Here is a 26,679-nt window from a genome sequence, read left to right on the forward strand (position 1 = left end):
TGGCAGGGTGGGGCAGAGAGGAGGGATAGGCCCTGGAGAGGATAGAGTAGGGCTGGCAGCAGCTGCCTGCCGCTGGCTCCCCACTCCCTGGGCTCCAGCCACCCTCTGCCTCCTTCCCACCTCGTCTGATCAGCAGGTCCCGGGGTTGAGCGTGTTCACTGAGCTGGGGGCTTTGTAGGTCTGGGGGAGGACGTGCTGACAAATTTCATTCCAGACTCATTGAGTTTGAGGGGCCTGAGAGATGCAAAGAAATTTGTAAGTGGACAGGGAACGAAGGAGCCACAGAACCTTCCATGACTGTCAAAGACAGACAGACTAGGGGAGGAGGAGGAGGGGGAAGTAGCAGGACCCAGCATAATAATAGTGAACATTTACATAGTGCTTTTACGTGCCAGGCATTGTCCTAGGTAAGTCATAGGAATTATTACTTCATTCCATCCTCATAGCAACCCAATGAAGTAAGTGCTCTCACTATCCCCATTAGGTGAGAGAAAGGAGGCACAGAGAGGTTAGGTAACCTGCCCAAAGTCACAGTTAGTGAATGGTGGGGCCGGATTCGAACTCAAGAAACTTCCCTCTAACTACAGCCGCATGGGAAACAGGAGATAGAGCTTTGCTCTGGGAGACGAGAGACTCAAGTCACAGTTCCGTCCTGTGCCCAAGGCTCCTCTTCATTCTCCGGGGGAGAACCCGACCAAGGCAGGAGCGCCCTCTCCTGGAAGAGGCTAGCCCTGACACGCCCTCGGCCCTGGGCAGGAGCGACGCGGGCTAGGCGGGCGACAGAGAGCCAGCCCCGCCCCGCCCCGCCCTCTTCCCTGAGGTCCGCCTCTTGGGTGGTGCCGAGCCGCGGCCCAATGGGTAGGCGCGGTGGGGGAGGGGGTCCGCGGCCGCGCGCGCCGGCCTTGGGCCCCGCCCCCGCCCCCGCCCCCGCCCCGCGCAGACGGGTAGGCGGGAGGAGCAAGGGGCTTGCGCGTGATTGGCAGTCAGGCAGGCCAGTGAGCCCGGGGCATGGGCGGGGCGCGGCTTGGAGCGCGAAACATGGCCGGGCTAGGCGCTGGTGGTGGTGGTGGTGGTGGTGGTGGTGGTGGTGGGGGCGGTGGCTACGAGGACGAGGGCGACGACAGCGTGTTCGAGGCGGCCGTGGAGGTGTTCGCGAAGCTGAAGGTGACGCGAACGCAGGAAGCCACCCCAGGGCGGCGGGGGCCGGGCGACGTGGCGGGCAGGGCCTGCTGCGGAAGTCGGTGGCACCAGGCGGCCCCTGTCGCGGCTCCGGGCCACGCGCTGTGCCCCGCCGCAGGGGCGGCTGGTGGGGCGTCCGGCTCAGCTCCTTGGGCTGTCCGGGGCCTTCGCTCTTGCTGTCTCCACTGCCCGTGCCTGCTAATGCGGGCCGGCGCCCAGCGTGTACTGCACCGTAACTTCAGTCGCACGGAACTCTGCTGGCACAGGCCCCAGGCTCAAGGAGCTCGCGGGGTCTAGGGGGAGACGGGTGGGCAGAGTCCGGGCCACCCGGTCGAGTCAGCATCAGATGCCAGATGGCAGTAGTGAGGAAACCCGCCCCACAAGGTCTGGTAGCTGTCCCAGGTCCCGCACGCACTGCCCCTCCCCTCGCCTCCCCCCCCCAACTTTCCCATTGGTCCTCTAGCCGGGATCCTGGATCAAAATCTCTCTAAAGCCTCTAGTTGCTACTAGGTCAAACTGCTACACGAGCCCAGAGGGGGCGTACTTGAAGAAGGTGAAGTGGCAGCCCGAGATGTGGGCTGAGAATGAGGGGAACTTACCTCTGGGCCAGATGGAGGGAGAGCGCTGCGGTGTGCTGCGGGTGTGCCGGCGTGCACACTGGGGTGAGGAGCGTGTGAGCACTGACAAGCCCGGTGGGAGCTGGGCGGCAGGAGACGTGTGTGAAGGAAGGAGCACCAAGAGCATGATCGCAGAGGTGCATTTCAGCCCTTCAGGGATGCTGGCTTTCTGGAGCTTCTTGGCTTTCCCTTTCTTTGCTTAGGACCTCAACTGCCCCTTCCTCAAGGGTCTTTACATCACAGAACCACAGACCATTCAGGAACTGCTGTGCAGCCCCTCGAAGTACCGCTTGGAAATCCTGGAGTGGATGTGTACACGGTAATGTCGTTGTTTCTTCCTTGCCCAGCCCGAGGGTACACCAGGTACCACTCAACCCACCAGGGGAAGATGGGGTTTGTTAGTGGTATAAGTAGCTGTCCTCCCAGAGGGCTCTATATCCTACCTCAGGGCACTATGAGAGCAGATGCCAGCTCTGGAGCCATGCTTAAATTGGGGGGTGAAAGTGTCCCCCTGCCCCGCAGTGCTTCAGCCAGTCTATTCACTACTTTGCTGAAGTGCTGAGCTTGGCTTCTGAGCATTTTTCTTGCTTTAACTACTAGTTTCAGAGCTGGCAAGGACCTGAGAAATGATTGACTGTGGTACTTTCATCTTTAGACTGGGAAGCTGAGGGTCAGGCTGCAGTCGTGAACTGTCTTGGGTCTTGCCACCAAGAAGTGAGTGATAAGCAGGGCTAAGACCCCATTTCCCAGTCCTTTGAGTCAAGGTGTGGCTTGATGTGTGTGCTTGGACTGTGCAAGGGAAGCAAAGCCTGCCCAAATGGCAAGGGGAAAGATCCAGAGAGTCCTGCAGAATGTCTGTTCCTTAGGAGCAGCAGCCCCTGAGCTGAGCATCTGTCTTAAGGCTCCGGTGGGGAAGGCTTGCCCATGCCTCCTGTGGAGCATAGCTTCCTGTGCTGTTGGGAGAGACCCCCAGGGCCCTCTCTGGAGTGGCCATGCTCAGTCAGTGTGGGAGTCTCTCATGAGGCCAGGCCTGGACCTGCCCCTCTTCAACCTGACCTGTGTGCCCTCGCAGCTGAGGAGACGCCTGGCCAGGAGCCTGGTGGTGGAGCAGCACCCAGTTGGTGCCCCTTCCGGGCTGGGGGACCTCAGCAGGCCTGGCCTGGGGTGTCCTAGGGACAGCCAGGAGGAAGGAGGAAGTGTTTTCATGTTTAAACCTCTGCCTTTCTAGCAGCGCCTCCTGCTGCCTTCCAGGGCCTTCTCCAGGCCCAGCCCCAGGCCTTGACACGCCAGTGCTCTCATAACCTTTTGCTCTTGCTGATGTTTTTGTCCCTCCTGGAAACGCCCTTCAGGTCTCTGCCTGTCACACATACTTCTATACAGCTTCAAAGACCCAGCTCACACGTCCCATTTCCTTTTAAAAAGTCTCCAGTTCCAAGGGCAAAATGTATTCCTCCTTCCCTAGCACCCACAATCTTTTGAGCGCATCCCTGCCGGAGCCCTCAGCCCGTTGGTTCTGTCTTGGTCTGCCGTCCAGTCGGGCTCTCCAAAGCACTGGGAGCTGCTGAAGGGCAGGCACCGGGCGGGCCTCCCCCGCCAACCCCAGCCCACAGTGTGGTGTTGCACATACCTGAGACATGGTCCAGGCTGTGGGTGGACAAGCAGGTGCATGGACACATGTGCACCCACGTGCCCTTCCAGGCACCTTAGACATAGATAGGTGTCCTCAAGGAGCTGGACCTTAAGTGGCTGTAAAAGGTGCAGACACAATCCCAGTGTTGGACACACCCCCGTGGTCTGAGTGCTGTGGACATTGGCGGGGAGGAGGTGGCATTTGGTCTTGGAGGGAACAGGTAACGGTAGGTGCTCGTTTAAATGGGAGCGGGGAGTTGAATTGTGGGAGGGAGAGCCAGGCAGCAGTGGCCTGAATGGCAGCTTGGGGCAGCCCATGTGGAGGCTTGCAAGCCACGTGAAGGCCTTTGAACTTTACGCTCTGGGCAGGATCAGCATGGGACCAGGGGAGTGACAGACTGAAATTGGCATTTTGGCAGGGTGACTCGGTGGTTCTGTGGCAGATGGATTTGGCTGGAGATGGGGAGACCAACATGGAGGGTGTGGCATCAGCCCTGGCAAAAGATGGCAGGAGCCTGGCTCGGAATGGCAGATGGCTCCTGTGACAGCCACTGCCAGCCTTGGAGGGACCAGCGCCTGGTCCAGGAACCTGGGAGGAGAGACAGGAGCGGGGATGGCCTAGGCTAATGCGGAGGTCTTGAGCACGCTCCCAGGAGGAGGGAGGCCAAAGCCACGTCTTGGAGAGGCTCTCGTGGGAAGGAGCCCAGAAGCTGGGGACTGGGTCATTCTGCTGGCCAGAGAGGGCTGGGTGGCAGTCTATGACTACATTCCTCACATGCTTTTAGTACTTTTTTAAATACAAGAAACCAAATCTTTTCATGAAGCAATCAGGGAACGTACAATTGCTTTTTATGATCCCAAGTTGGTAAAAGTGCTGTAAGCCTTTCAAGGGCCTGAAAAGAGGATTGGACAGCGTTTGGGTTACCCCCAATTTCATACTGGCTTTCTTTGCACATGGCTTTACCATTTCAGCCTTCGGTTTAGGGCCACCTTGTTCACCCCTCTCCGGGAGGAACCTGGAAGCTGCACCCAGTGTTGGCCCTCAGCGTGGGGTGGGGCCAAGCCCCAGGGCCCCCTGGGTTGCTGAATTCAAGGCACATGAGTCTCTGGCTCCCGAAGAGCTGTACTTGCTTTCAAGGCCCTGAGCGCCATTAGTTTCTGCTCTGCTCCCTGCTGCTTTAGGAGAATCAACTTTAATGAAAGCCCTTTCTGAGTGAGGTCACTTCAGCTTTTGTGGATTTGTTCTTTAGTGTGTTGAAGTGGTTTGCTGTGGTCCAGCCTGTGCCTGCTGGATCGCTGAGTGCTCTCGCTCCTTGGCGCCTTGTGAGAGGGAGCGTTGCCCAGCAACCAGGCTCAGGGGCCAGCCTCCTAGCATTTCACACGGTGGGGGCTCCTTCTCCTCCTGCCCTTTCTGTCCCAGCCCTTTTTGGCGAGTGAGTGGTTGCCTTAATGAGTCATGAAGACAGGTGACGCAGTTGAGGCTGCTGGGTCCAGCCCCTCTCTACTGTAGTCCTGCAGCGTGGGGCCCCGGGCCTCAGGTCTAGAGTGGCCTTGCTAGCTCCCAGGGCCCCAGCAAGGTTGGGGCCGGTGTGACCTGGGACACAGGCATTTGGAGGCATTGTCCCAGGGAATGACCAGTGAGACCTGTCCATGGAACAGCCACTGTGCCTTTTCCCACCATGCTGAGTCAGCAGATCCCTAGGGCTGGGGCCCAGGCCCGCACACCACAATGGCAGAGTGGTCCAGCTGTCCAGTGGAGGAGCCTCTTTATCTTTACGTGGGGAGGGCCTGCCATGGCGGCCAGCTCCTGTGGCTCCCTGGCAGGCAGGCGTCGGTCTCAGCGGCTGGAGTGATGTTCCCACAGCCTCAGTGCTGTGCCAGGCCCAGAGCTCAGGGCTGCAAGTGCAATGCTCAGACCGTGCCTGCTCATGGAGGAGACTCAGCGGGAGGCCTGAGCCGTGTGTTGCTTGTGATGCCTGCCAGAGTATTGGGGCCCTTACTGCCTTTGGATGTGGTCTGTGTTTAGAAACAGTTCTGCCTGTCAGCTTGGTGTCTTAAGGTGAGATGCTTACAAGTGGCCACTGTCCTGTTTATCTGTGTGGTGTTGTCAAGGCCAGGGTTCCACCAGGCCAAGGGGAACAGCTGGGATTACTGTCTCCCCACTGGGGAGGCTGGGGCTGTAACCCCAGAGACCATCACACTAGGAGCCCTGAAATGGCTTAAAGCCATGACCTGGCGTAGCATCATCTCCCACTGATTTATGCCTTTCTTAGCTCTGTTGAAAGAGCTAAACGTGGGCATTTACTAATGACAGATTATTCCATGGCGGGAGGCCATGATAACTCATTCGTTAATGCTCACTGGCCACCTTTTCTGTGCTGGCTGCTGCGTTGGGCCTCAGAAGTATGGAACGGAAAGCCAGCTCTTGGCCTTGGTGAGCCCACAGTCTGGGAGGCAAGAGTCCAGTGGAAGGATGGTGCCCAGGCCCCACTGTGATGGAAGGATGCCAAGGGGGCTGCCCCCCTGGGGCAGGTGCTGTCAGCCGTGGGCTTCACAGGATGAGCAGAGCTGACTTGGTGTGCTGGGGCTGCATAGGAAGAAAGCACTCCATGATGAGAAGAGCAGGGGTGATAGGAGGACCCAGGCAGGGCCGGCAAAGCCACCAGAGCAGGGAGGGCCTCATCGGACATCCTCCAAAGAAACCTGCCCCATGATTTAAAGAAAAAACAGCCCCTTGGTTCCTTCTGAGAAAGAGCTCAGAGCTCTGAGGACTTCAGTTTTTTCCTCTTGGGCAGTCATTTCATTGTTTTATTGTGAAAATTTTAATTTCAGTATTCAAATTCACATTTCTGAGGTAGACTTTCAGAAATCTTTTAGTTTTTTTCTCTTGATAATTTATGGTGTTGAAATTCACATCACATAAAATTATCCGTTGTAAAGTGAACATTTCAATGGCATTTAGCATGTGCACAAGTCATCCACTTTCTAGAGCGCATGTAACGAGGGCTTGTGAGCGGACCTCTGTGGCCCGCTCAAGCCTGACTGGTTTTGCTCTTTCCCTGCAGGGTCTCTCCTTCCTGGCAGGACAAGTTCAGCTCGCCAAAGGCGACCCCGGCTGAGGTGAAGATCCAAGGTGGGTCTGCGTTACAGGAGTTTGGAGTTGGGTGGTGGATTCTGGGGAATTCTGAGCTTGTACACAGCCTCCTTAGCTGTTGTGAATTTCCAATTGGACTGGTGTTTTCTTCTGGATGGTGCACACGCTGTGGATATTGTGAGAGCCTTCTCGGTGAGTTGGAGAGCTCCTCTCATAGGGGCACATGGATGAGACCCAGAGTATGTCTCCCTGCCAGCCCGTCCACCAAGGCACTGTGGGCAGAGACAGTGGTTCTTGCCCATGTCACCAGTGGTCTCTCCCTGTCTTAATGGTGCTACACCTGGTGTCTCTGGGAGCACGCTGGGCAGCTCTCCACCAGGGCTGTCTTGTAGTCATTTCTTTTCTATCCTTTCCTGGCAGAAACTATCCTTAACCCAGTAATGAGCATTAAGTAAGGGGAGCAAATTGCAATCCTCAAGTTGGTGGCTAACTCTTCACCTTCACAATGGTATCTCCAAAAGTCAAATTTTCCATGGGCCTGCGTTTGGCCCAACCACTACAACAGGCTGGGTGAACTGGAACCTGGGGTCGTCATCCATGCCCCAGCTGGCACTGCCAATTTAATTATCTGGGGACAGTTGTCTCTGAGGCTGAAATGGGCCAGAAGAACAGGGCGTTGTGTTTTGGAGCCTGTGGGCTGGCCTGTGGGCAGGCTCGGGCTGCCCAGAAACGCTGCCCTTCTCCCCAGCGCTATGTCCAGGACCTTCCTACTGATGGGACTACATCAAGGCCATGTGAGCCTAACCATCAGACCACACCTGAATTCTCCAACACACACATGCACAGCTGCTAACCCTGGCCCTTAACCCAGCCACAGCCTTGACCATGCCATTCCCAGCCTCAGTTTCCTCTTCTGTAAAGTGTGGGTGATAACCTCAGCCTTGCCCACCTCGTGGGAGTGCACAGAGTGTCAGAGCAGGTCGTAGATGTGAGTGCTTGTCAGAGGGTGTAAGCAGGAGAAACAGGGACAAGTACGGGTTTAGCATGCACAAGTTCATTTGACAAGTATCTATGGAGCACCTGTGGCGCCCCTGGCACTGTTGTAGGGGCTGGTGGTACAGCAATGGACTGTGCTGCTCTCCTGGAGCTTATGTGCATGCTGGGTGAGACAGGTGATAAAGAAGGCAGCAGAATTCTCAGTGTATGGGACAGTGATAAGCGCCGTAAAGAAAGCCAGGTGACGCCAAAGTGGTGCTTGGGTGGGTTAGGGGAAGGGTGGTACTGTTGACATAGGTGGCTGAGGAAAGCCTCCGTTTTAAACAGAGACTTGCAGAAAGGGAGGGAGCGAGCCTGGCAGATATCAAGAAGAGTGTTTGGGGCGAGAGAGCAGTGAGTGCAAAGGTCCTGAGGTAGGCAACTCTGAGGGGCAGCAAGGAGACTAGGGAGAGTGGTGGGGTGAGGTCAGAGGGGTGATGGGGCACTGAGGTTTTGATGTGGACTAAGCAAGAGAGGGCTCAGGGAGGACACAAGGATTTGGGGTGAAGGGCTGTGGAACCAGCAGGTGTGCTTGGGGCTATAACTGCATTCGTATGGCGTTCCAAGGATTACAAGTGCTTTCACATAGATGCTCTGCTTGCTTCCTGCACCAGCCCTTCCAAAGCAGATGCCAGAGTTATGCCTGCTCTGCCACTAGGTACGAGGAGGTAGGAGACAGGCCTTGCCTGTGAGGGGGGAAGGGCATTGCCACAGGGCTAGGTGGGGGGTGCGGAGCTGGCGTTTGCTCCAGGCTTTCTGGCTCCAAGTACTGGCCTTTCTCTGTACACCAGATGGTTACTCAGAAAATGACTAGGGCACCCTGGCAGATGTGGCTGGGCAGTCCCTGCATGGACTCAGTTTCCCAATCTGTAAAATGGAGCTAAGGCCCACCTCCTAGGGTTCCTGGCAAGATGAAAGGAGATGATGATGTGAAGGGCCGGTAGGAAATTGACAAGCGTCAGTGGCAGTCCTGTTTGCTTTGGCCTGGCGAGGTCTCTGAAAGGGCGGCCCACAGCATGTTTGGAAGGTTCTTTGACCTCTGTCGGCTCCGCGGGTAGCTGGCTGGTTTCTCTAGAAGCCAGAATTCTCTGTGGAAGAGCATTAGATGCAACTCCTTATTTTCAGGTGAGGAAACTGACGCCCAGAGAGGGGCACTGACTGGGTGCAGCTCACACGGCAAGAGGCAGTCCAGGCACCTGGGTATGTCGTCCACCTGCCTCCTTGTCCACCAGGGTCTCCCAGGCCCAGCCTTGCCTTGTGGGTGCTGGGCCTGCCTACACTGGAGTAGGAGCAACCTTCTCAGGGAAGCGCTCCGCACCCTGCATATTTGTGTGCCCCCTGGGTGCACAGTGTCTGCAGTAACAGGACCCTTGTGTTCTGACAGAGATGGTGAAATTAGGCCACGAGCTGATGTTGTGTGGGCCAGATGACCAGGAGCTCCTGAAGGTAAGAGAGGGCCCTCTCTCTCCCCACTGGCCAGGGGCCTTGGTGAGGCCAGGATGGGGATGGGAGGGGTTTCTTTCCCCAAGCCTTTGTGCCTGAGGCCTGGGAGCCAGCATCCCCAGCCCCTGCTCCCTAGCCCCCGGGGACAGGAACCCATAGGATTCCCTTGGGTAGACCCCAGCCATCCCTGGGGCTGAGAGGGGAGGGTAGCTGAGGAGGCCAAGGCAGATCTCTGGCTTATGATGACCAAAGGGACAGAGAGTGCATCCTGTCCTCTTTCGGTGACTTCATACACAGCAGCATTGTAGTAAGTACTTTACATGCCAGTGATCATCACACCCACCCTTGGTGGTGGGTACTTGTCTTAGCCACATTTCACAGAGGAGGTCACCCGATGACAGAGCCTAGCCTCAACCCCAGGCCCTGGCTCCCAAGCCCACACGCTTTCCCCCAGATGCTGCCCGCCGCCAGTTTTTATACAGAGGCAGCTCTAATCCATCCCTGCATCAGTCAAAGAAACCCTGAAAATTTTTTAAATTTTGAAATAATTATTTCCACATTTTGGCTGTTATAAATAACAGTGCTATGAATGTTTCCATATGGTTTTTACTGAACATGTGTTTTTAGTTCTCTTGGGTATACAGCTAGGAGTGGAATTGATGGGTCATGTAGTAACTCTACGTTTAACTTTTTGAGGAATCGCCAAACTGTTTTCCAAAGTGGCTGCACCATTTTATGCTTCCACCAGCAACATCAATTGAGGGGTCCAATGTCTCCACGTCCTCACCAACCCTTGTTATTGTCCATCTTTTTGATTCCAGCCAGCCTGGTGGGTGTGAAGGGATATCACACTGTGGTTTTAATTTGCATTTCCCTGATGACTAATGATGTTGAGCATCTTTTCATGTGCTTATTGACCATCTGTATATCTTAGGAGAAATGTCTCTATTCAGTTCTTTTGCCCACTTTTTGATTGGGTTGTTTTTTTTATTGTTGAATTGTAAGAATTCTTTATACATTCTGGATATGAGTCATATCCCATATTTAATTTACAAATATTTTCTCTCATTCTGTGGATTGTCTTTTCACTTTCTTTTTGTTTTTTCTTTTTCTTTTTTTTTCAGTTTTTTAATTTAATTTAATTTTTTTTGTGAGGAAGATCAGCCCTGAGCTAACATCCATGCTAATCCTCCTCTTTTTGCTGAGGAAGACCGGCTCTGAGCTAACATCTATTGCCAATCCTCCCCTTTTTTTTCCCCAAAGCCCCAGTAGATAGTTGTATGTCATAGTTGCACATCCTTCTAGTTGCTGTATGTAGGACGTGGCCACAGCATGGCCGGAGAAGCGGTGCGTTGGTGTGCACCCGGAATCCGAACCCGGGCCACCAGCAGCGGAGTGCACACACTTAACCGCTAAGCCATGGGCCGGCCCTTCACTTTCTTGATTTATCCTTTGGAGCACAAACGTTTTTAGCTTTGATGAAGTCCAATTTATTTACTTTTTCTTTTGTTGCTTGTGCTTTTGGTGTCATATCTAAGAATCCATCGCCAAATCTAAAGTTATGAAGATCGACACCTATGTTTCCTTCTAAGAGTTTTATAGTTTTAGCTCTTACATTTAGGTCTTTGATCCACTTAGAGTTAATTTTATGTATGGTGTAAGGTGTGTGTCCAACTTCATTCTTTTGCATGTGGCTGTCTAGTTGTCCCAGCACCATTTATTGAAAAGACCGTTCTTTCCTCATTGAATTGTCCTGGCACCCGTGTTGAAAATCAATTAACTGTAAATGTGAGGGTTTATTTCTATATTCTCTATTCTACTCCACTGGCCTATATGTTTGTCCTTATGCCAATACTACATTGTCATGATTACTGTAGCTTTGCGGTAAGTAGTGGCATGTGAATCCTCTAGCTTTGCTCTTTTTTAAGATTGTTTCAGCTATTACGGGTCCCTTGAATTTCCATATGAATTTTAGAATAAGCTTCTTAATTTCTACAAAAAAGCCAACTGGGTTTTTGATGGAAATTGTGTTGAATCTGTAGATCACTTTGGGGAGTATTGCCGTGTACTATATTATGTCTTCCTATCCACAAGTGTGGGCTGTCTTTCCATTTATTTAGGTTTTCTTTAATTTCTTTCAAAGATATTTTGTAGCTTTCAGAGAATTTGGACAAGTCTTGTACTTGTACTTTTGTTAAATTTATTCCTAAGTATTTTTTTCTTTATGATGGTACTGTAAATGGAATTGTTTTCTTAATTTCATTTTTGTATTGTTCATTGCTAGTGTGTGGAAATACAATTTATTTTTGCATATTGCTCCCGTATCCTGCCACTTTGCTAAACTTCTTTGTTAGTTTGAATAGTTTTTTAGTGGATTCCTTAGGATTTTCTGTGTAGAAGATCATGTCATCTGCGAATAGAGGTAGTTTTATGTCTGCTTTCCAATTTGGATGCCTTTTATTTCTTTTTCTTGCCTAAGTGCTCTGGCTAGCACCTTCAGTGTAATGTTGAATAGAAATGGCAAGACTGGGCATCCTTGCTTTGTTCCTCATCTAAGAGAGGAAAGCATCATCTCAATGGTGAATGTTGAGTATGATGTTAGCTGTTGGTTTTTCATAGATGCTCTTTATCAGGTTGAGGATGTTCCCTTCTATTCCTAGATTATTAAGTGTTTTTATCATGAAGGATGTTTGATTTTGTCAAATGTTTTCTCTGCATCTACTGAGATGATCATGGGGTTTTGTCCTTTATTCTATTCTTCCTTCATTTGTGACGTTCCAAGTTTCCTTCTGGTATATTTCACTTCTGTCTGAAGAACTGCCTTTAGCAATTCCTTTAGCAGTGGCCTGTTGGGTCCAAATTCTCTTAGATTTCATTTATTTGCATACATCTAGTTCCCCTTCATTCTTGATGGATAGTTCACTGGATATAGAATTCTGGGTTGGCAATTCGTCTTTCTCCATGGGTTCCAATGACAAATCTGCAGTCATTTGCATCATTTTCCTCCTATGGGTCGTGCTTTGTTTTTCTCCCACTACTTTAAAATTTTTTTCTTTGTCATTAGTTTTTAGTAATTTGGTTATGCGTTTATGGGAATATTTCTTTGAATTTGTCCTATTTGTATTCGTTCAGCTTCTCAAATCTGTAAGTTTATGTCTTTTGCCAAACTTGGGAAGTTTTCAGCCATTATTTCTTCAAATATTTTTTTAGCTTATGTGCTTTTCTCCTCTCTTTTTGGGCCTTCTATGACACACATATTAGGCCTTTTATTATTGTACCACAGATCTATGAGGGTCTTAATTTTTTTTCAATCTTTTTTCTCTCTGTTGCTCGCATTGGATAGTTTCTGTTAATGTTTTCAAGTTCACTGACTCTTTCCTTTGTCTCCTCTGTTCTGCTGTTGAGTCCATCAGTGAGTTTTTTATTTCAGTTATTCTATTTTTCTGTTCTAAAGTTTCCATGTGTTTTTTTTAAAAAAGGTGTTTTCTGTTTCTTTGCTGATGCTTTCTATTTTAACTTGTGTTTCAAGAGTGTTCATGATTACTTATTCAGCATTTTTATAATGATTGCTTTAAATTTGTTAGATAATTCCAGCATCTGTGCCATCTCATCATTGGTGTCTGGTGATTATCTTTTCTCATGCAAGTTGAGATTTTTATGGTTCTTCATGTGCCAACTAATTTTGGATTGTGTCCTGGACATTTTGACTATTACTTTGACTCTGGGTCTTGTTAAATTTTATGGAGAATGTTGATATTTGTGTTTTAGCAGGCACTTAACCTGGTTAAGTTTAAGCTACAAGTTCAAGGCCTCTTCTCTGGACTGTGGTCCCAGTGTCAGCTCGGTTTCCACAGGTTTTGTGCAGCTATTCAGGCCCGTCCTGCATGTACACCACCCAGTGGTCATCCTGGGACCTGGGCGTTGGTTCTCCCCTGGCTTAGTAATCAAAGTCTTAGTATGCTCACCAAGATCAGACCCACCCCTGCACAGGTGGGGGTGAGCCCAGGTGTTCATAAACTGATTTACTAAATAGATTTATGGATTTACTTTCCCAAGCTCTTCCCTCCATGTTGTCTCTTTGATACTCTCTGGTTCTCGGGGAAAGGGGCTCTCTTTTCCATCCTCCAGCCATAAACCCCCCACTTCTGTGACTGAACCACAGTGGCAGGAGGACAGAGGGGAAGAAGCAGTCACAGGGTTTGGCCCCTAGCTCCACCAAATGGAGAGGAAGGTCCCCTGCCCTCAGAGTGTTGGGTCCACCTTTGTTGCTGCTGCCACCCTGCCGTGATATTGCATGGGATCTGGGATCTGAGAGAGCAGAGAAGAAGGAGAGAAAAAAGGCCGGGGATTTTGCCCACTCTCTCTGAGCACTCGGGGTTCCTTTTTCTGGAGCTCGCTGTCTGTACCCCCATGCTCCCTTCTGAGTTTGGGCTGAGCCGAGTGCAGGGCTGGGGAGAGCGGAGGAGAGAACATGGTGTATCACCACCAGCCTGAAAGGAAATTGCAGATTCGCGTGTGCCTCCCTGACACACCTGCTGACATTGGCCTTTCTAGACTACAGACACCTGCCGCATGTGTCCTGTCCTGCTCTGAGGGGTGGATGTTCAGTGGGAGAGGAATATGGTCCCTCTCTCTCACAGAATGATAACCTTTCCCTTAGTTTTTATTAAAAACATTTATTGTGGTAAAATGCCCGTAGCATAAAATTTGACATTTTAATTGGGCCGGCCCCGTGGCTTAGCGGTTAAGTGCGCGCGCTCCGCTGCTGGCGACCCGGGTTTGGATCCCGGGCGCGCACCAACGTACTGCTTCTCTGGCCATGCTGAGGCCGTGTCCCACGTACAGCAACTAGAAGGATGTGCAGGTGTGACATACAACTATCTACTGGAGCTTTGGGGGAAAATAAATAAATAAATGAATAAATAAAATTATTAAAAAAAAAAAAATTTTAACCATTTTTCAAAAATTTCCCAGCAGACCCTGAGGGAACTCTACTCTTTTTTTAAAATATGTTTTTATTATGATAAAATACACATAACATAAAATTTACCATCTGAACCATGTTTCAGTGTATAGTCAGTGACATTAAGCACATTCATAGTGTTGTGTAACCACTACCACTTTCCATTTCCAGAACTCTTTTCATCTTCCCAAACTGAAACTTGGTGCCCAATTTTTTTAAGCCATTTTAAAACATACACTTCAGTGGCATTTAGTACATTCCTGGTGTTGTGCAACCATCAGCTCTGTCTAGTTCTAGAACATTTTCATCACCCTGAAAGGAGACCCTGTGCCCTTTAAGCAGGCACTGGCAATCACTACTCTCCTATCTCTATTTCGTAGAAATGGAGGCATACACTGTGTTGCCTTTTGTGACTGGCTTCTTCACTTAGCACAGTATTTTCAAAGGCTATCCATGTTGGAGCATGGCTCACTTCTTCATTCCATTTTAAGGAATAAAAAATAACAGCAAAAGAATAATTTATGTTGGCATTATTGAGAGCTGGGAGTCAGGGCAGAAGAGAAAGGAGATACGGGAGTAGGGTCATTAGGTTTGGTCAAACCCTATAGTGTGGAATTGGAATTGGGAATATCAGCGTGAGCTCCTAATGTATTTTAACTGAAAAAATGTATATGTACATATACATATACACATACACATACATATGTGTGTGTATAGACATATGCATTTCCTTGCTTTGTCCTCTGAAAAGGCCGAGAACAATGACACCACAGTTGTAACACAGGCTTGGGGCAGGAAATGTACGAGTTGAATCAGGGACACCTTGTCATACCAGAGAGCAAGGCAGCCATCCAAGACTTACGGTCATGTCCAAAGGACTCAGGAGCAAGCTAGCAATAGAAACCCTCACAGGCCAAAGGGGAGACATTGTGGGGACAATGCGCACATTGTAAGGACATTGAGTGCAGTACACTGAGACCTTTCATGTATATTTAGATCCATGAGTTCATAACGATATTTTTAAAAAGTCATCATTTTGAAGCACAAGCAACAAAAGAAAAAATAGATCAATTGGATTCATTAAAATGAAACACTTTGGTGCTTCAAAGGTCACCATTAAAGAAAGTGAAGAGAGGGCTGGCCCAGTGGCGTAGCAGTTAAGTTCGGTGCTCTCCGCTTTGGCAGCCTGGGTTTGCGGGTTTGGATCCCAGGCACAGACCTACACCACTCATCAAGCCATGCTGTTATGGCAACCCACATACAGAATAAAGGAAGATTGGTATAGATGTAAGCTCAGGGCCACTCTTCCTCAGCAAAAAAAAAAAAAAAAAAGAAAAGTGAAGAGAATCCACAGAATGAGAGAGAATCTTTGTCAATCATATAGCTGATAAGGATCTAGTATCCAGAATCTATAAAGAACTCTTACAACTCAATAATAAAAAGACAGATAACCCAACTCAAAAATGGACAACGGATCTGAATAGACTTTTCTCCAAACAAATAGCCAATAACTGCATGAAAAGATACTCACCATCATTAGTCATCAGGGAAACGCAAATCTAAACCTCAATGAAATCCCACTTCATACACACTAGGATGGCTATAATAAAAAAAAATGAAAATAAGAAGCACTGGTGAGGATGAAGAGAGATTGGAGCCCTCATGCACAGCGAGTGGGGATGTGAAATGGGGCAGCTACTATGGAAGACAGTCTGGCGGTTCCTCAGAAAGGTAAACGTAGACTTACCACCTGACCCAATACCTCCACTCTCAGCTTTATCTCCAAGAAGACTGAAAACTTCTGTCCACACAGAAACTTGTACAGGAACAGGAAGTATTATGCTCAATAGCCCCAAAATAGAAACCACCCAAATTTCCATCAACTGGTGAATGGATAAACTAATTAGCAATAATAAAGAACAAACTACCAATACATGCTACAATGTGGATGGACCTTGAAAACGTTATGCTGAGTGAAAGAAGCCAGACACAAAACACCACCTATTGCATGATTCCATTTCTATGAAAGGTCCAGAAGAGGCAAATCCAGTGACAGAAAGGAGATGAGTGGGTGTCAGGGGTCAGGGTAGGGGTTATGGGGAGTGACTGCTAATATACATGGGGTTTCTTTTGGGTGTGGTGGAAATGTTCTGGACTTACATCACAGTGATGGCTGCATAGCTCTGTGACTATGCTAACAACCACTGAACTGTACACTTAAAAAAGTGTGAATTCATACAATGGTGCGTGCATTGTTTCTCAATAAAAAATACCAGTGCAGCCGAATGAAAAGAGCATATCTGGGGGAGTGCTCCAGGCAGCAGAACAGAGAGAACAGCCCTGAGGTGGCGTGTGCTTGGGCTGTTCCAGAAACAGCCAGTAGGCTGGTTTGGCTGGAGCAGATCTGGGGGGCCGACCATGTGGGATATGGTAGGCCTGGAGAGGCCTTAGGGTATTCTTGTCAATGTAGTGAGTGGTCACTATAGTTTCTGTTAAGTGTCGTGGAGATGGCTGTGGCCATGGCCTGAAGGAGGTGGCTGAGTAGAGACCTATCGGCAGGCTGCAGCTGTGCCCAGGCCCGCGGGTGCTGGCTTGGGTGGCTGTGATAGTGAAGGCAACAGTAGGGGAAAGCAGCCAGATTAGGCCAGGCCCACTGAGTTTGCTGATGGAAGGATTGGGGTGGGAGCCAGTGGAGGGAGTCCCACCCGGAGCATCTGGGGTTTCATGGATTCACTCTGCAGACCTTTCCAAGTGTCCTTTGTTGGGTCATACCCTTTGCCGGGGAACAGATGGGAGACAGATGGGATGAGGCCTCTGTTGGGTGCTGCTCCCAGGCCAGTAGAGGCCACGGACGGGCTTCAGGGAGGTGGCTGTAGTCCAGTGTGGGGACTCTCAGGTCTAATGACCCACAGAGGACCTCTGTGGTCTGGGCCTGTGGCCTGGGGAGCTCACAGGGAGGCACAGGCCAGAACTGCCCAGTGGGATCAGTTCCACAGTCCCAGCCCCACCCCAGGCTGGCAGAGCCCTGAGCAGGGGCACCTTCCCCTTCCTCGGCATGGGGCGCTATCAGAGCCAGATCTGTGCTGAGGAGGGGACAGCAGGCAGGGGGTCCCAGCCCTGGCCACTGGTCAAGGCTTTGTGAGATCCTGAGTGACAGTTGCTCTCATGTTTCTGTCTGGGCTATCCCCTGAGTTGACAGTGTCCCATCCCCTACCTCCTACTCCCAGGCTGCCCTTCAGGTGTGTCACTTTGGCTCAGAGTGACTTGGGCAGAGTGGGAGGATGAGTCAACAGGAGGTAGTGATGAGGCCCAAGCAGCCAGTGGCAAGCTGAGGGCATGGAGATGGAGATGCCAGAAGCTTCCAGAGACACTGGTCCTGTTGATGTGGTCACACAGCTGGGAGCCTGGCTTGCAGGGACTTCCAGAGAGAACCCGTGGACAGGGAGGTGAGCTGTAAACATTGGAGTAGAGCGCACTCCTGTCTCCAAATCTCCTCCCCACCCAGGGCCACCTGGCCTAAAGTGCCACCAGGAGCCTCTCAGCCCTTTCACTTCAGCCTGTGCCTTCCATGCCACTTTAAGTGCAAATGCTTCTTAAAGGGCTTGGTAGTTCAGTTGCCAGCAAGGCCTGCTGAGTGAATCCTTCTGATGCATTTCTCAGAATAGTGGGTGTGGCAGGGCAGGGGCACTGAGGGCTAAATGGAGAGGGGCTAAAATGGAGAGACAGGGCCAGCTTTCTTTTCAGCACCCCTGCTAACACAGGGCTCTCTGGAGCAGGCTAGGCCTCTCAGGGTGTTAGCATTTGGGTCCAGGGGATCGGCTGCGAGCCTCCTCCCCTTTCTGGAAGGAGGAAGGAATTGTAGTTCTGAAGCCTTGAGCTCTTGGCCCGGCAGATCCTTTGGAGAGGAGCGGGGTCAGTGCAGTCCACCTGCATGGTCTCGTCTTGCTGTGATGGTCAGCTTTGGCCATTCCTGGCTGCGGAGGGTGATCTGCCAAGAATAGGCCTCCTCCTGGGGATGTTCCTGTGGAACAGGCCACCATTAGGTCCCTGTGGGCTGTGTTCTGCCTTCAGCTGGCTCTGCTGTGCTCAACATGCCCACCCAAGAGGCGGCGCTGTAGGATGTGTGATGAGCACACACTTCCGCCTGTTTCTATGGTACTTGCCACTTTCCAGAGGGTGGTCCCAGGCATCATTGCAGCCTGGGGCTGGGCTTGAGCCAGGAACACTCAATGACAGCAGCCCCTGAGGCCAAGGTGCCCGAGCCAGTCCAAGATGCTGCTGGGCAGGGACCAGGGAGCTGGCGGCCAGGCCCCTCCTTTCCACTAGCCCCAGCAGGGCAGGGTGTTTGGGCAGTGGCACCTGGCATGCCTGGCCAGCAGATGCATGTGGCTTTCCCTGCCCAGGGCCGGGCCTGCGCCCAGAAGCAACTGCACTTCCTGGACCAGCTGCTGGACGTGATCCGGAGCTTGACCATCGGATATTCCAGCTGCTCCAGGTGAAGGCTTGGGATGGGCCCTCCACACAACAGGTGACAGGCGCCCTTGGTCCTCTAGCTGGAGCTGGTGGGGCCTAGGGGGCCCGCTGGGCACCTAGGCCTACCACCAGGCACATCTCCAGCTGAGGTTTTATTCCTCGCTCTGCTGGCAGCAGCTGCATGCCAGCCCAGGAGCTGTAGGTTGTAAGCCCAGGCAGGACACCCCCCGGGGCGCTGTCCAAGGTCCCAGGCTGTCAGTGTGCAGGTGTACTGCAGGCTGGCGCTACAGGCAGGTGGGCTCTTCGAGTGGGGCTTGGCTCTGGCTGCCAGAGCAGGCAGGGACTGGAGGAGACCCCTTCCCTCAGCCTCTCTGCCTGGTCTCGTTTTGCCTCTTGGATTGCCCCCATGGGACCGAGGGCTCCCTAGGCCAGGGGCCTTGGCAGGGCTGCTAGCATGGTACCTGGAGGCCATGCTCCGGCCGTTGACAGCATGGCCCTGGGGCTGTATTTTTGCAGTGTGAAGGAGCACTTTGACGACACCAGGGAGAAGAATGAGGCGCTGCTGGGGGAGCTGTTCTCCAGCTCCCACCTACAGATGCTCCTGAGCCCCAAGTGTGACCCGTGGCCCCTGGACATGCAGCCCCTCCTCGACAAGCAGAGTGATGATGGGCCGAGGTACGTGCCCTGCTTGGTTCTGTTACCTGGGACACACCCTTCCATGTGTCGCCTACAGGTGCCCTGATGCTTGTGATGGTGCAGAGCTGTAAGTGTCCCCCCTCTCTCCCTGCAGGGCCAGCCCCTCTGTCGAGTTGGAGGAGGAGAAGGCATTGGAGCTGGTCAGACAGCTACAGGAGAGCGCTGTTAAGCTGCAGGCACTCAGGGTAGAGGTGAGGGGCACCAGGTCTTGGGAGCTACAGAGGTTGGAGACGAGGGCCTGGCTGCAGGGGCCCCACTTTGTGTCCTTGGGCAAAGAACGACACCTCCCCCAGCCTCAGGTGCCCCACTTTTAAAGTGGGTATGTTGTGAGGCATAAGTGAGGTGGTGTGTGCGCAGGGCCTGACGGGTTCTAGAATGTGGTGGGTGCTCAGCCCACGTGAAGGGGGAGGCAGACAAGCTCTGGGCAGGAGCGGGGAGGCTTTCCGAAGAACAGAAAGGATCTGCCTAGGGCAGGCTGTGCGCCAGGCCCTGAGCTCCCGGCTGTCCCACGCTTTCTCACTTGTGGTCCTCCCAGTAGCCCTTGGCCTGGCATCCTTATTTTCCTGAAGAGGAGATGGAGGCTGGCACAGGAAGAAGTTGCAGGACTGAGGCCAGAAGCCAGGCGGCCTTGTTTGACACTGAGTTGCTCTTTTCTGCCTCTGGTCTTATGTCACCTGGTCTGCGGAAGCATGGGGTGGCCAGCAGACCTTGCCCCTGAAGCAGGCTAGGGACCTGGTACCGCAGGGGCAAGCAGGGGAACCTTGACGGACTCTCCGCCTCTGGCTTTGCAGTGCTTTGTGCAACACCAGCAAGGGGCTGAGGTGAACAGGGCCGACACCGGCACCCTGGACCAGAAGCTGCGCCTGGTTGTCTCTGACTTCCACCAGCTTGTTGTGGCTTTCCTCCAAGTCTATGACGATGAGCTGGCTGAGTGCTGCCAACGCCCAGGCCCCTACCTCCACCCGTGTGGCCCCATCATCCAGGCCGTGTGCCAGATTCTGACGTCGTGCAGCCAAGTAAGAGTCACCCTCTCCCCTCTCTCAGCCCCTCCCCTTCAGCTGTCACTGCAGCCCCCAGCAAGGGACCTGAGGGCTGGGACAAAGGTCTGAGAGGGGCTTGGCCTGGGCTCCCTATGACGCACAGGTGGGCTGCTGCCTCCGGGCTCTGGCCCTCACCCTGGGACCTTGGGCAGGTTGGGGTGGGCCCCCACGCTGTGTTTGTTTATGATTATGAGTATAGTTGCCACATGTGGACCTCTGATATTGGCTCAGGGCTTCCACGATGTCTGTCTTGGTTTTTTAGCAGAAAAGCTCCTAGACTTCCAAACCTCTGACCAGCTTGTCCTTTGCAATTTGCCAACAGGGCAAGTTAGGGTATAGTCTTCTCCCATCAGAAAGGCCCTCTTATCTTGGAACATTGATTTTCCCACTGCGCCACTGGCTTTGCTTGGCTACCAGTGTGGGATGGGGCACGTGATAGTGTGGCATCCCGCTGGGCCAGGAGGAAGGGAGTTAGGTTGGAGAACTCTGATTGGTGACTTTCCAGCTAGCTAGGAGTCCTGCCTTCAGCCTACACTGTCCTTGGGGGTGAATGTCCCGTGGTCAAGGGCCTAGGGAGGAGCACATGCTTAATGTGATCCTGGGTGGGAAACAGGAGATGCCTTCTCAGGTTAGACCACCAGCACTTAATGCCCACATGTCCTCCTCCTTCCTCCCACCCCAGCTGTTGAAAGCAGTCATGGAGGTCACTGGCATCTGGGCTGAAACCGTGGAGATGGTGAAGCAGCAGCAGAGTGAGCAGATCTTTTGGGGCAGCAACAGCTCTGAGATGAGTCTAGGTATGTGGTTGCTGGCTCAATGGTCAGGGACGGGGCTGTCCCAGCGCACCTCATGCGTGAGCTCCATCTGTGCTCCACCAACATTTGGGGACCGACCTGTTACTTCTTTCTTCTTCTTCCCTTGAAAAAATGCTTTTGACATTATAAAATAAAAATATTAATTGTAAAAAATTGGGATAACCCAAAGACGTGCAGAGATCAAATAAAAACAGTCTATAACCTGTTGGCCCAGAGATGCTCAGAGTGAAGATTTTGGTCTATTTCCCACTATTATCTTTCCTCTCATTTTTTATTTCTTTGTTATAAGTTATGTGTCATCACAGCGTGTACAGTTTTATATTGTGTTCTTTCTCTTGGACCTCATTTCAAGCATTTTCCCATGTTCTCTAGGTAACATTTTTAATTTGCTATAATTTGCTAAACGTTTTCTATTGCTGAGCCGTAGGTCATTTTCCCTTTTTTACTATTCTACATAATGCTGTCACAGGATTTGCACTAGTGAAAAATGGAAACAACCCAAATTTTTCCCGTTGGGTAAGGCTTGGGTAAATAATCGTATTGTGTGTATGATGGGGTTGTATTTGTTGTTTCAAAAGTTGGTTACGATGATGTGAGGAAATGCATATTATAGAATGTCAAAGAGAAAATGCAGGTTGAAATATACAGTATGATCTTACCTTTCTAAAGGAAAAAACTGTAGAGGAACCCCCTGCAGGAAGTGAGCCAGAACGTAGACATTGATTTCCTCTGTGTCGGAATCAGAGGTGGTTTCATTCAATTCCTGTTTCTTCATCCTGGTCTGTGGTCTTCAGATATTCCCCAATGAACATGTTTTACTTAGGCACCCCCTACCCTGATTGTCAATCTTTAAAAAAGGGTGCAGTGACCATGTTTAGACGTAAAGTGTGTTCCCATTTGAGATTGCGTCCTTAGGGTGGGGTTCCCGATGCCGTGGTCGGGAGGCTGCCTCAGCACTGCTTTAAGGCCAGGTGGTGTCCATCTCCCTGGAGCCTCCTCAGTGCTAGGTTTGTCCTTCCCGCATTTCCGCTATTGGGTGGGACAAAATTGTATCTGACTTTAGTTATAATTAATCTTTTTTTTCTGTGTAAGTTTATTTTTTTGTTAAGGGAATAGACATTCAGGAAAGGTGTTTTTTTTTTGTTTTTAAATAAGAAAAATAGCCTTTAGGGAGGAGTCTCAATTCCTAGGGATAGAAACATGAAATATTTGGAGATTTTTCCTGTGCTATGACAAACCCCCTTTCATCCATTTCAAATGATTTTAAAGTGAAGGCTGTGTAACCATGACCCAGGCCAAGAAATAGACCCTGTCTAGCACCATAGACACCCCCCAGCTAACTGCTCTCCTGGCATGGGGATGGTTGTGTCTCTGAGATCCGTCTGCCACGTGTTTCTGTAACTTGTTCCTTTTCACTGCCATGTACCTGAGGTTGGCAACCTTTTTGTGTAAAGGGCCAGATGGTAGATGTTTGAGGGTTCATGGGCCATTTGAAGAGTCCCTTTCCTCTTCTCCTTCCAAGATTCTCTGGGTCTTTGGGTTTTGACAGTTTGATTATAATATGTCTTTGTGTGGATCGCTTTGAGTTTTTTGAGCTTCTGGGGTGTGTGGCTTCATGTTTTTCATCAACACTTGGCCATACAGTTGATGACTCTTCCTTCTCCTTCACTTCCTGCTTGCTCTGAGCCTCAGGGTCAGCCAGAGACAACTGCTCAGGGCCTTCTCAGGTCTCTCCTGGGCATCTGCATAGCCCTGGGCATGCGCGGGGCCTTTGAGATTCCCAGGAGGCCGAGCTTTTTAAAGCCCTTGCGGATGTCTCGGCCTCAGCCTCTCATGCAGCCTTTTTTGGTTCATCCGTTGTTTGCCCCACCTCTTATCCTCCACCTCAGGCAGCAGTGACTAAAACATTTGCCTGTAAGTGTGTCCCCCCAGTGCACCCCTAAGGAGTGGCTTTAGGTCATGGAGCCTTGGTGCTGTCCCTTTGGAGGGCTATTTTTGCAGGGACTCTCCAGCCAGCCCTCTCCTCCGCAGCAGCCTTCTCGCTGCTCTTGGCCTTGGCACGCACACACTTGCCATGTGGAGACCTGGCACTCAGCAGTCTCTTTTTCTGACTGAACCGCAACAGAATCCTCCATTTTAAAATTTATCATGTTTATCCTAATCACCACTGTCACTGTGACTCTCACCCCCAGTGTCTATAATTGCTGTTAATAAGATGCTTATAATCCATGCTATCATTAATGTAATAATAGTTGTCAGTGGTCTTCACCATGTGCCATCTCACCTATGACCACAGGACTGAGGCAAATCTTACCTTTTAGACAGGCGCTGTTGACATCTAAGCTGTGGGAACCGCCCCCTCCCTTCCCCTCCCCGGCGCTCTGCGTGCAGAGAAGCGCCTAGCGCCTGCTTGCCGCTTGTCTGGTTGCCTCCGCGGCTCTGGAGAGTCGTGAGGGAAAGCGCTACACCAAATGGTGCTGCTGCCTTCTGCTCGGAGGGGGCAGGGCCTGTGGGGGCAATTGGCCTCTCCAGCCCTCCGGCTCTGCTCTTGTCAATGCAGCTACCAGGTTTTGTTTGCGATGAGTTCTTGAGCTATAGACACGCCAGAGAAACGGTCTATGCCAGCTCCACTCCAAGGGCCAGTCAGAACGGCCTTTGCATTTCCCCTGTTTCCACCTGACAAATGGAGGGCCTCGGGATCCACGACCGACCTCCTCAGGCCCTCCCACTGTTGAAGGTGTGTGTGTCTGTGCTACTTCCCCTCCCAGAATAAGAAGCTAGGCCACTGATCTGGGTGCCAGTAGCCAGACTGTGTTGGTCGCACGTCCCCACATCTGAAATGAGAGCCTTGTGTGAGGGGCTGGGCGTGCCTGCTGGGCCTGTGTCCAGAGCCTGGGCCTCGTGTGCACAGGGAGGGCCTTGGCGACATTGGTGGGCAGCTTGTCCAATTGTCATTCACCAGTTGCCATCTCGATTGGGTGGACTTGAAGCCTCATTTGCCTCACAGGCCTCTGGAGACTCCAGTGCCATGAAAATATTGATACATTTTGAAAACGAAGCAACCCTCTCAGTGCTGAACTTGGGGGAGGGGAGTTGATGGCACTGACATGGAGAAATGGTCACAGGTTTCTAGAACCTAGAAAGTGGATGGGAGCAATTTACTGGATGCAATGGGTGGAGAAAGCCATAGCCAAGAGGACAGCCTGAGGGAGCAGTGGGGGAGCTGGTCTGCCTGGTGGAACTGCCACAGTCCCAGGGCCGTGTGGCTGGCAGCCACAGGAGAGGGCAGTGGCGACTGGGCCGGACACAGAGGGCACAAGCACTGCAGGTGTGTACAGGTTGGTGCTCCCAGTGAGACCCTAGCCTGCTTTCTTGTGAAGAAAAGAATTGACGTGAATGGCAAACCCAGGGTCCTTGTGTGGCTGGCGGCCCAGAGGAAGCCCAGCTCTTTTCTGGCCTCTGAGGGTCCGTGGCATGAGGGCTGGTCCCTGCCTGCTGAACTCCTGGTGGGGGGACCCTGCGGGAAATGGGCGATTCCGCCAGAGCAGAGCGCGACCAGTGTGCCAGCTTCCCAGGCCTCTTCTCCCCAACCTGGATCAACACCGTGGACGAGAGAAGAAAGACCTGGAAAAGCAGGGCTAATGGATCATTCAGAGAACTTTCCAACAAACTTGAATTGACATACTCAGTATCATGTCCAAACATACCTAGAAAATAGTTAAAAATGGTTGCCAAAGTGTTGAAAAAATCAAGAGAAAGAGTAGAAAACAAAATGAGGCAACAAATCTGTAAGAATAGAGAGAAAAGAGACAAACAAAATGAAGACAAAGAGAAGCGGTGCAGAGGCTCCATCCAGGCAGCTCCCAGGCTCTCCAGAGAGAGGAGGGAAAACGGAGGCAGAGGGGCCGGCCCGGTGGTGCAAGCGGTTAAGTGCATGCTCTGCTTCGGCGGCCCGGGGTCCACCGGTTCAGATCCCAGGCACGCACCGACACACCGCTTGGCAAGCCATGCTGTAGCGGCGTCCCATATAAAGTGGAGGAAGATGGGCATGGATGTTAGCCCAGGGCCAGTCTTCCTCGGCAAAAAGAGGAGGATTGGCAGATGTTAGCTCAGGGATGATCTTCCTCACACACACACACACAAAAACGGAGGCAGAGGTTACCAGTGAAGCGACGGACGTGCAGAGCTGACGGGCGTCTCCAGATTCCATGTACAGAGCAGATGGAGCCCAAAGGACGCATCGCCAGGCCCAGCCTCCTGAAACCCAGAGTAGCAGGGATGCAGCACTAGGGCCCTAGTTTCCAAAGAGCCCACGGCCTCCAGAGGCTAAGGCCTCGCACGTTTGGAGGGCTAGGGGCTTCTGGCTTAGGACCCAAGACCCAGCCGAACTCTGAGCCAAGTGAGGGCAAGGTAGTGATGCGAGCCCGGGATGAAGGGAGACACGTGAGCTGACAAAGCACCCGGGACTGGGGGCAGCCCCAGAAGCAGAGCGAGCTGGAGGGAGTCTGGAGGCTGGGAAAACCTGAGGATTCGGTAAAGGCAGATGACACCCGAAGGGACCTAGGAGAACCCCACCTGTGGAGAAACGTGATCGCGATGGGAAGCATGCTAGACTGACCCCCGCGGGAGCATTGATGGCCAGTGGAGAGGGTCGTTGGAGCCAGGCCTGGGTGGGCTGAGCTTGGTCCCAGCTCTGCAAGGAGTCCACCCCGAGGCCCAGTACCCATGTACCAAGGCACACCCCATGATTCTTGAGCTTCAGAGTCATCCTTGGGACTGGCAGGACCAAATGCCAGCTAATGAGTTGGCCATGTGGGAGAGGAGAGGACCACTTGGAGGGAGGGAGGCAAGGTGGTGGAGGAAGGACAGGCTGTCTACTGAAGCTAAGGCACCACTGCCAGGGAACCCAAAGGAGGAGCCCTAGTCTCCAAGGGAGGGAGAGTGAGCTAAAGTCCCTGCATTCTGCGTCCCATGGCCATTATCTGAAGTTGGTACCTTGAGAGGCAGGTGCATGTTGTGGTGGCGTCCCCCCACCTCTGAAAGCCAAGCAGCAGTTCACAGCAGTTGCCTGCAGGGTCAGGTGAGCAGCTAAGGCCCGTGTCATTTGATCTGTTTGGGTATGTAGGTTACTGGTCCGATTAAAATTGAACACACCATCAAAATCAGAACATCTCCCAGCTCCTGGGCTCTGGTGGGGGTGCAATGGGCAGGGACATGGCCTGGTGAGTGTGGCTCCTTAGCAGCTCCTGGCTTGGCAGTTTCCGGGTCACAGTAGGAGTCAGGCCCCCAGGCTGCAAGCCCCTTGAAGGCCAGGTGCTGGGGTGCCCAGGGCCTGAGGAGAGCCGGTGAAAGAGATGCCTGGCTGGGGACAGGAGGAGACTGCCCCTTCCGGGCTGGGAAGCACGAGACTCAATTTGCTGTTTGCATTTTTCTTTTCTCTGCAGCCACCAAAATGGAAGAAGTAACCCAGAAATATAAGATCTTCAACGACGGTCTGCGCAAAGGCGCAGGGTCGGCTGGGAGCAGGATGCTCCAACTCAGAGAGCCAGGCAGCCGGGAAGGGCTGAGCCATCATCAGGAGAAGCACTTACAGCCCCCGTATTCTCTGGGCACAGCCTCCAAATGCCTGGTGCCTTCAGCTCCTTGGGAGGGGGAGGGAGGAAGGGGTCAGAGGTGGGGCAGGACAGCCATGTGA

The 26,679-nt window shown here is 52.0% G+C and overlaps 1 protein-coding gene across 2 annotated transcripts; it reads left to right on the forward strand.

Annotated features, from left to right (window-relative positions):
- Positions 1 to 630: 630 nt before the first annotated feature.
- Positions 631 to 26,679, forward strand: HAUS7 (HAUS augmin like complex subunit 7). 2 transcript variants are annotated; one of them, XM_087426959.1, is made up of 11 exons: positions 631 to 820; positions 2,000 to 2,115; positions 6,491 to 6,558; positions 8,680 to 8,754; positions 8,939 to 9,000; positions 18,364 to 18,455; positions 18,950 to 19,108; positions 19,224 to 19,320; positions 19,921 to 20,145; positions 20,852 to 20,966; positions 26,429 to 26,679. In XM_087426959.1, the coding sequence occupies exons 2-11, from the start codon at positions 2,105 to 2,107 to the stop codon at positions 26,677 to 26,679; spliced, it is 1,155 nt and encodes a 384-aa protein (XP_087283085.1). In that variant the 5' UTR covers positions 631 to 820; positions 2,000 to 2,104. The 2 variants fall into 2 exon arrangements, with proteins under 2 accessions (XP_087283085.1, XP_087283084.1); XM_087426958.1 differs by lacking the exons at positions 631 to 820; positions 8,680 to 8,754 and adding an exon at positions 979 to 1,164.

The sequence above is a fragment of the Ceratotherium simum genome, chromosome X (assembly GCF_057802395.1).
Source record: "Ceratotherium simum simum isolate JZ-2026a chromosome X, ASM5780239v1, whole genome shotgun sequence".
NCBI lineage: Eukaryota > Metazoa > Chordata > Mammalia > Perissodactyla > Rhinocerotidae > Ceratotherium > Ceratotherium simum.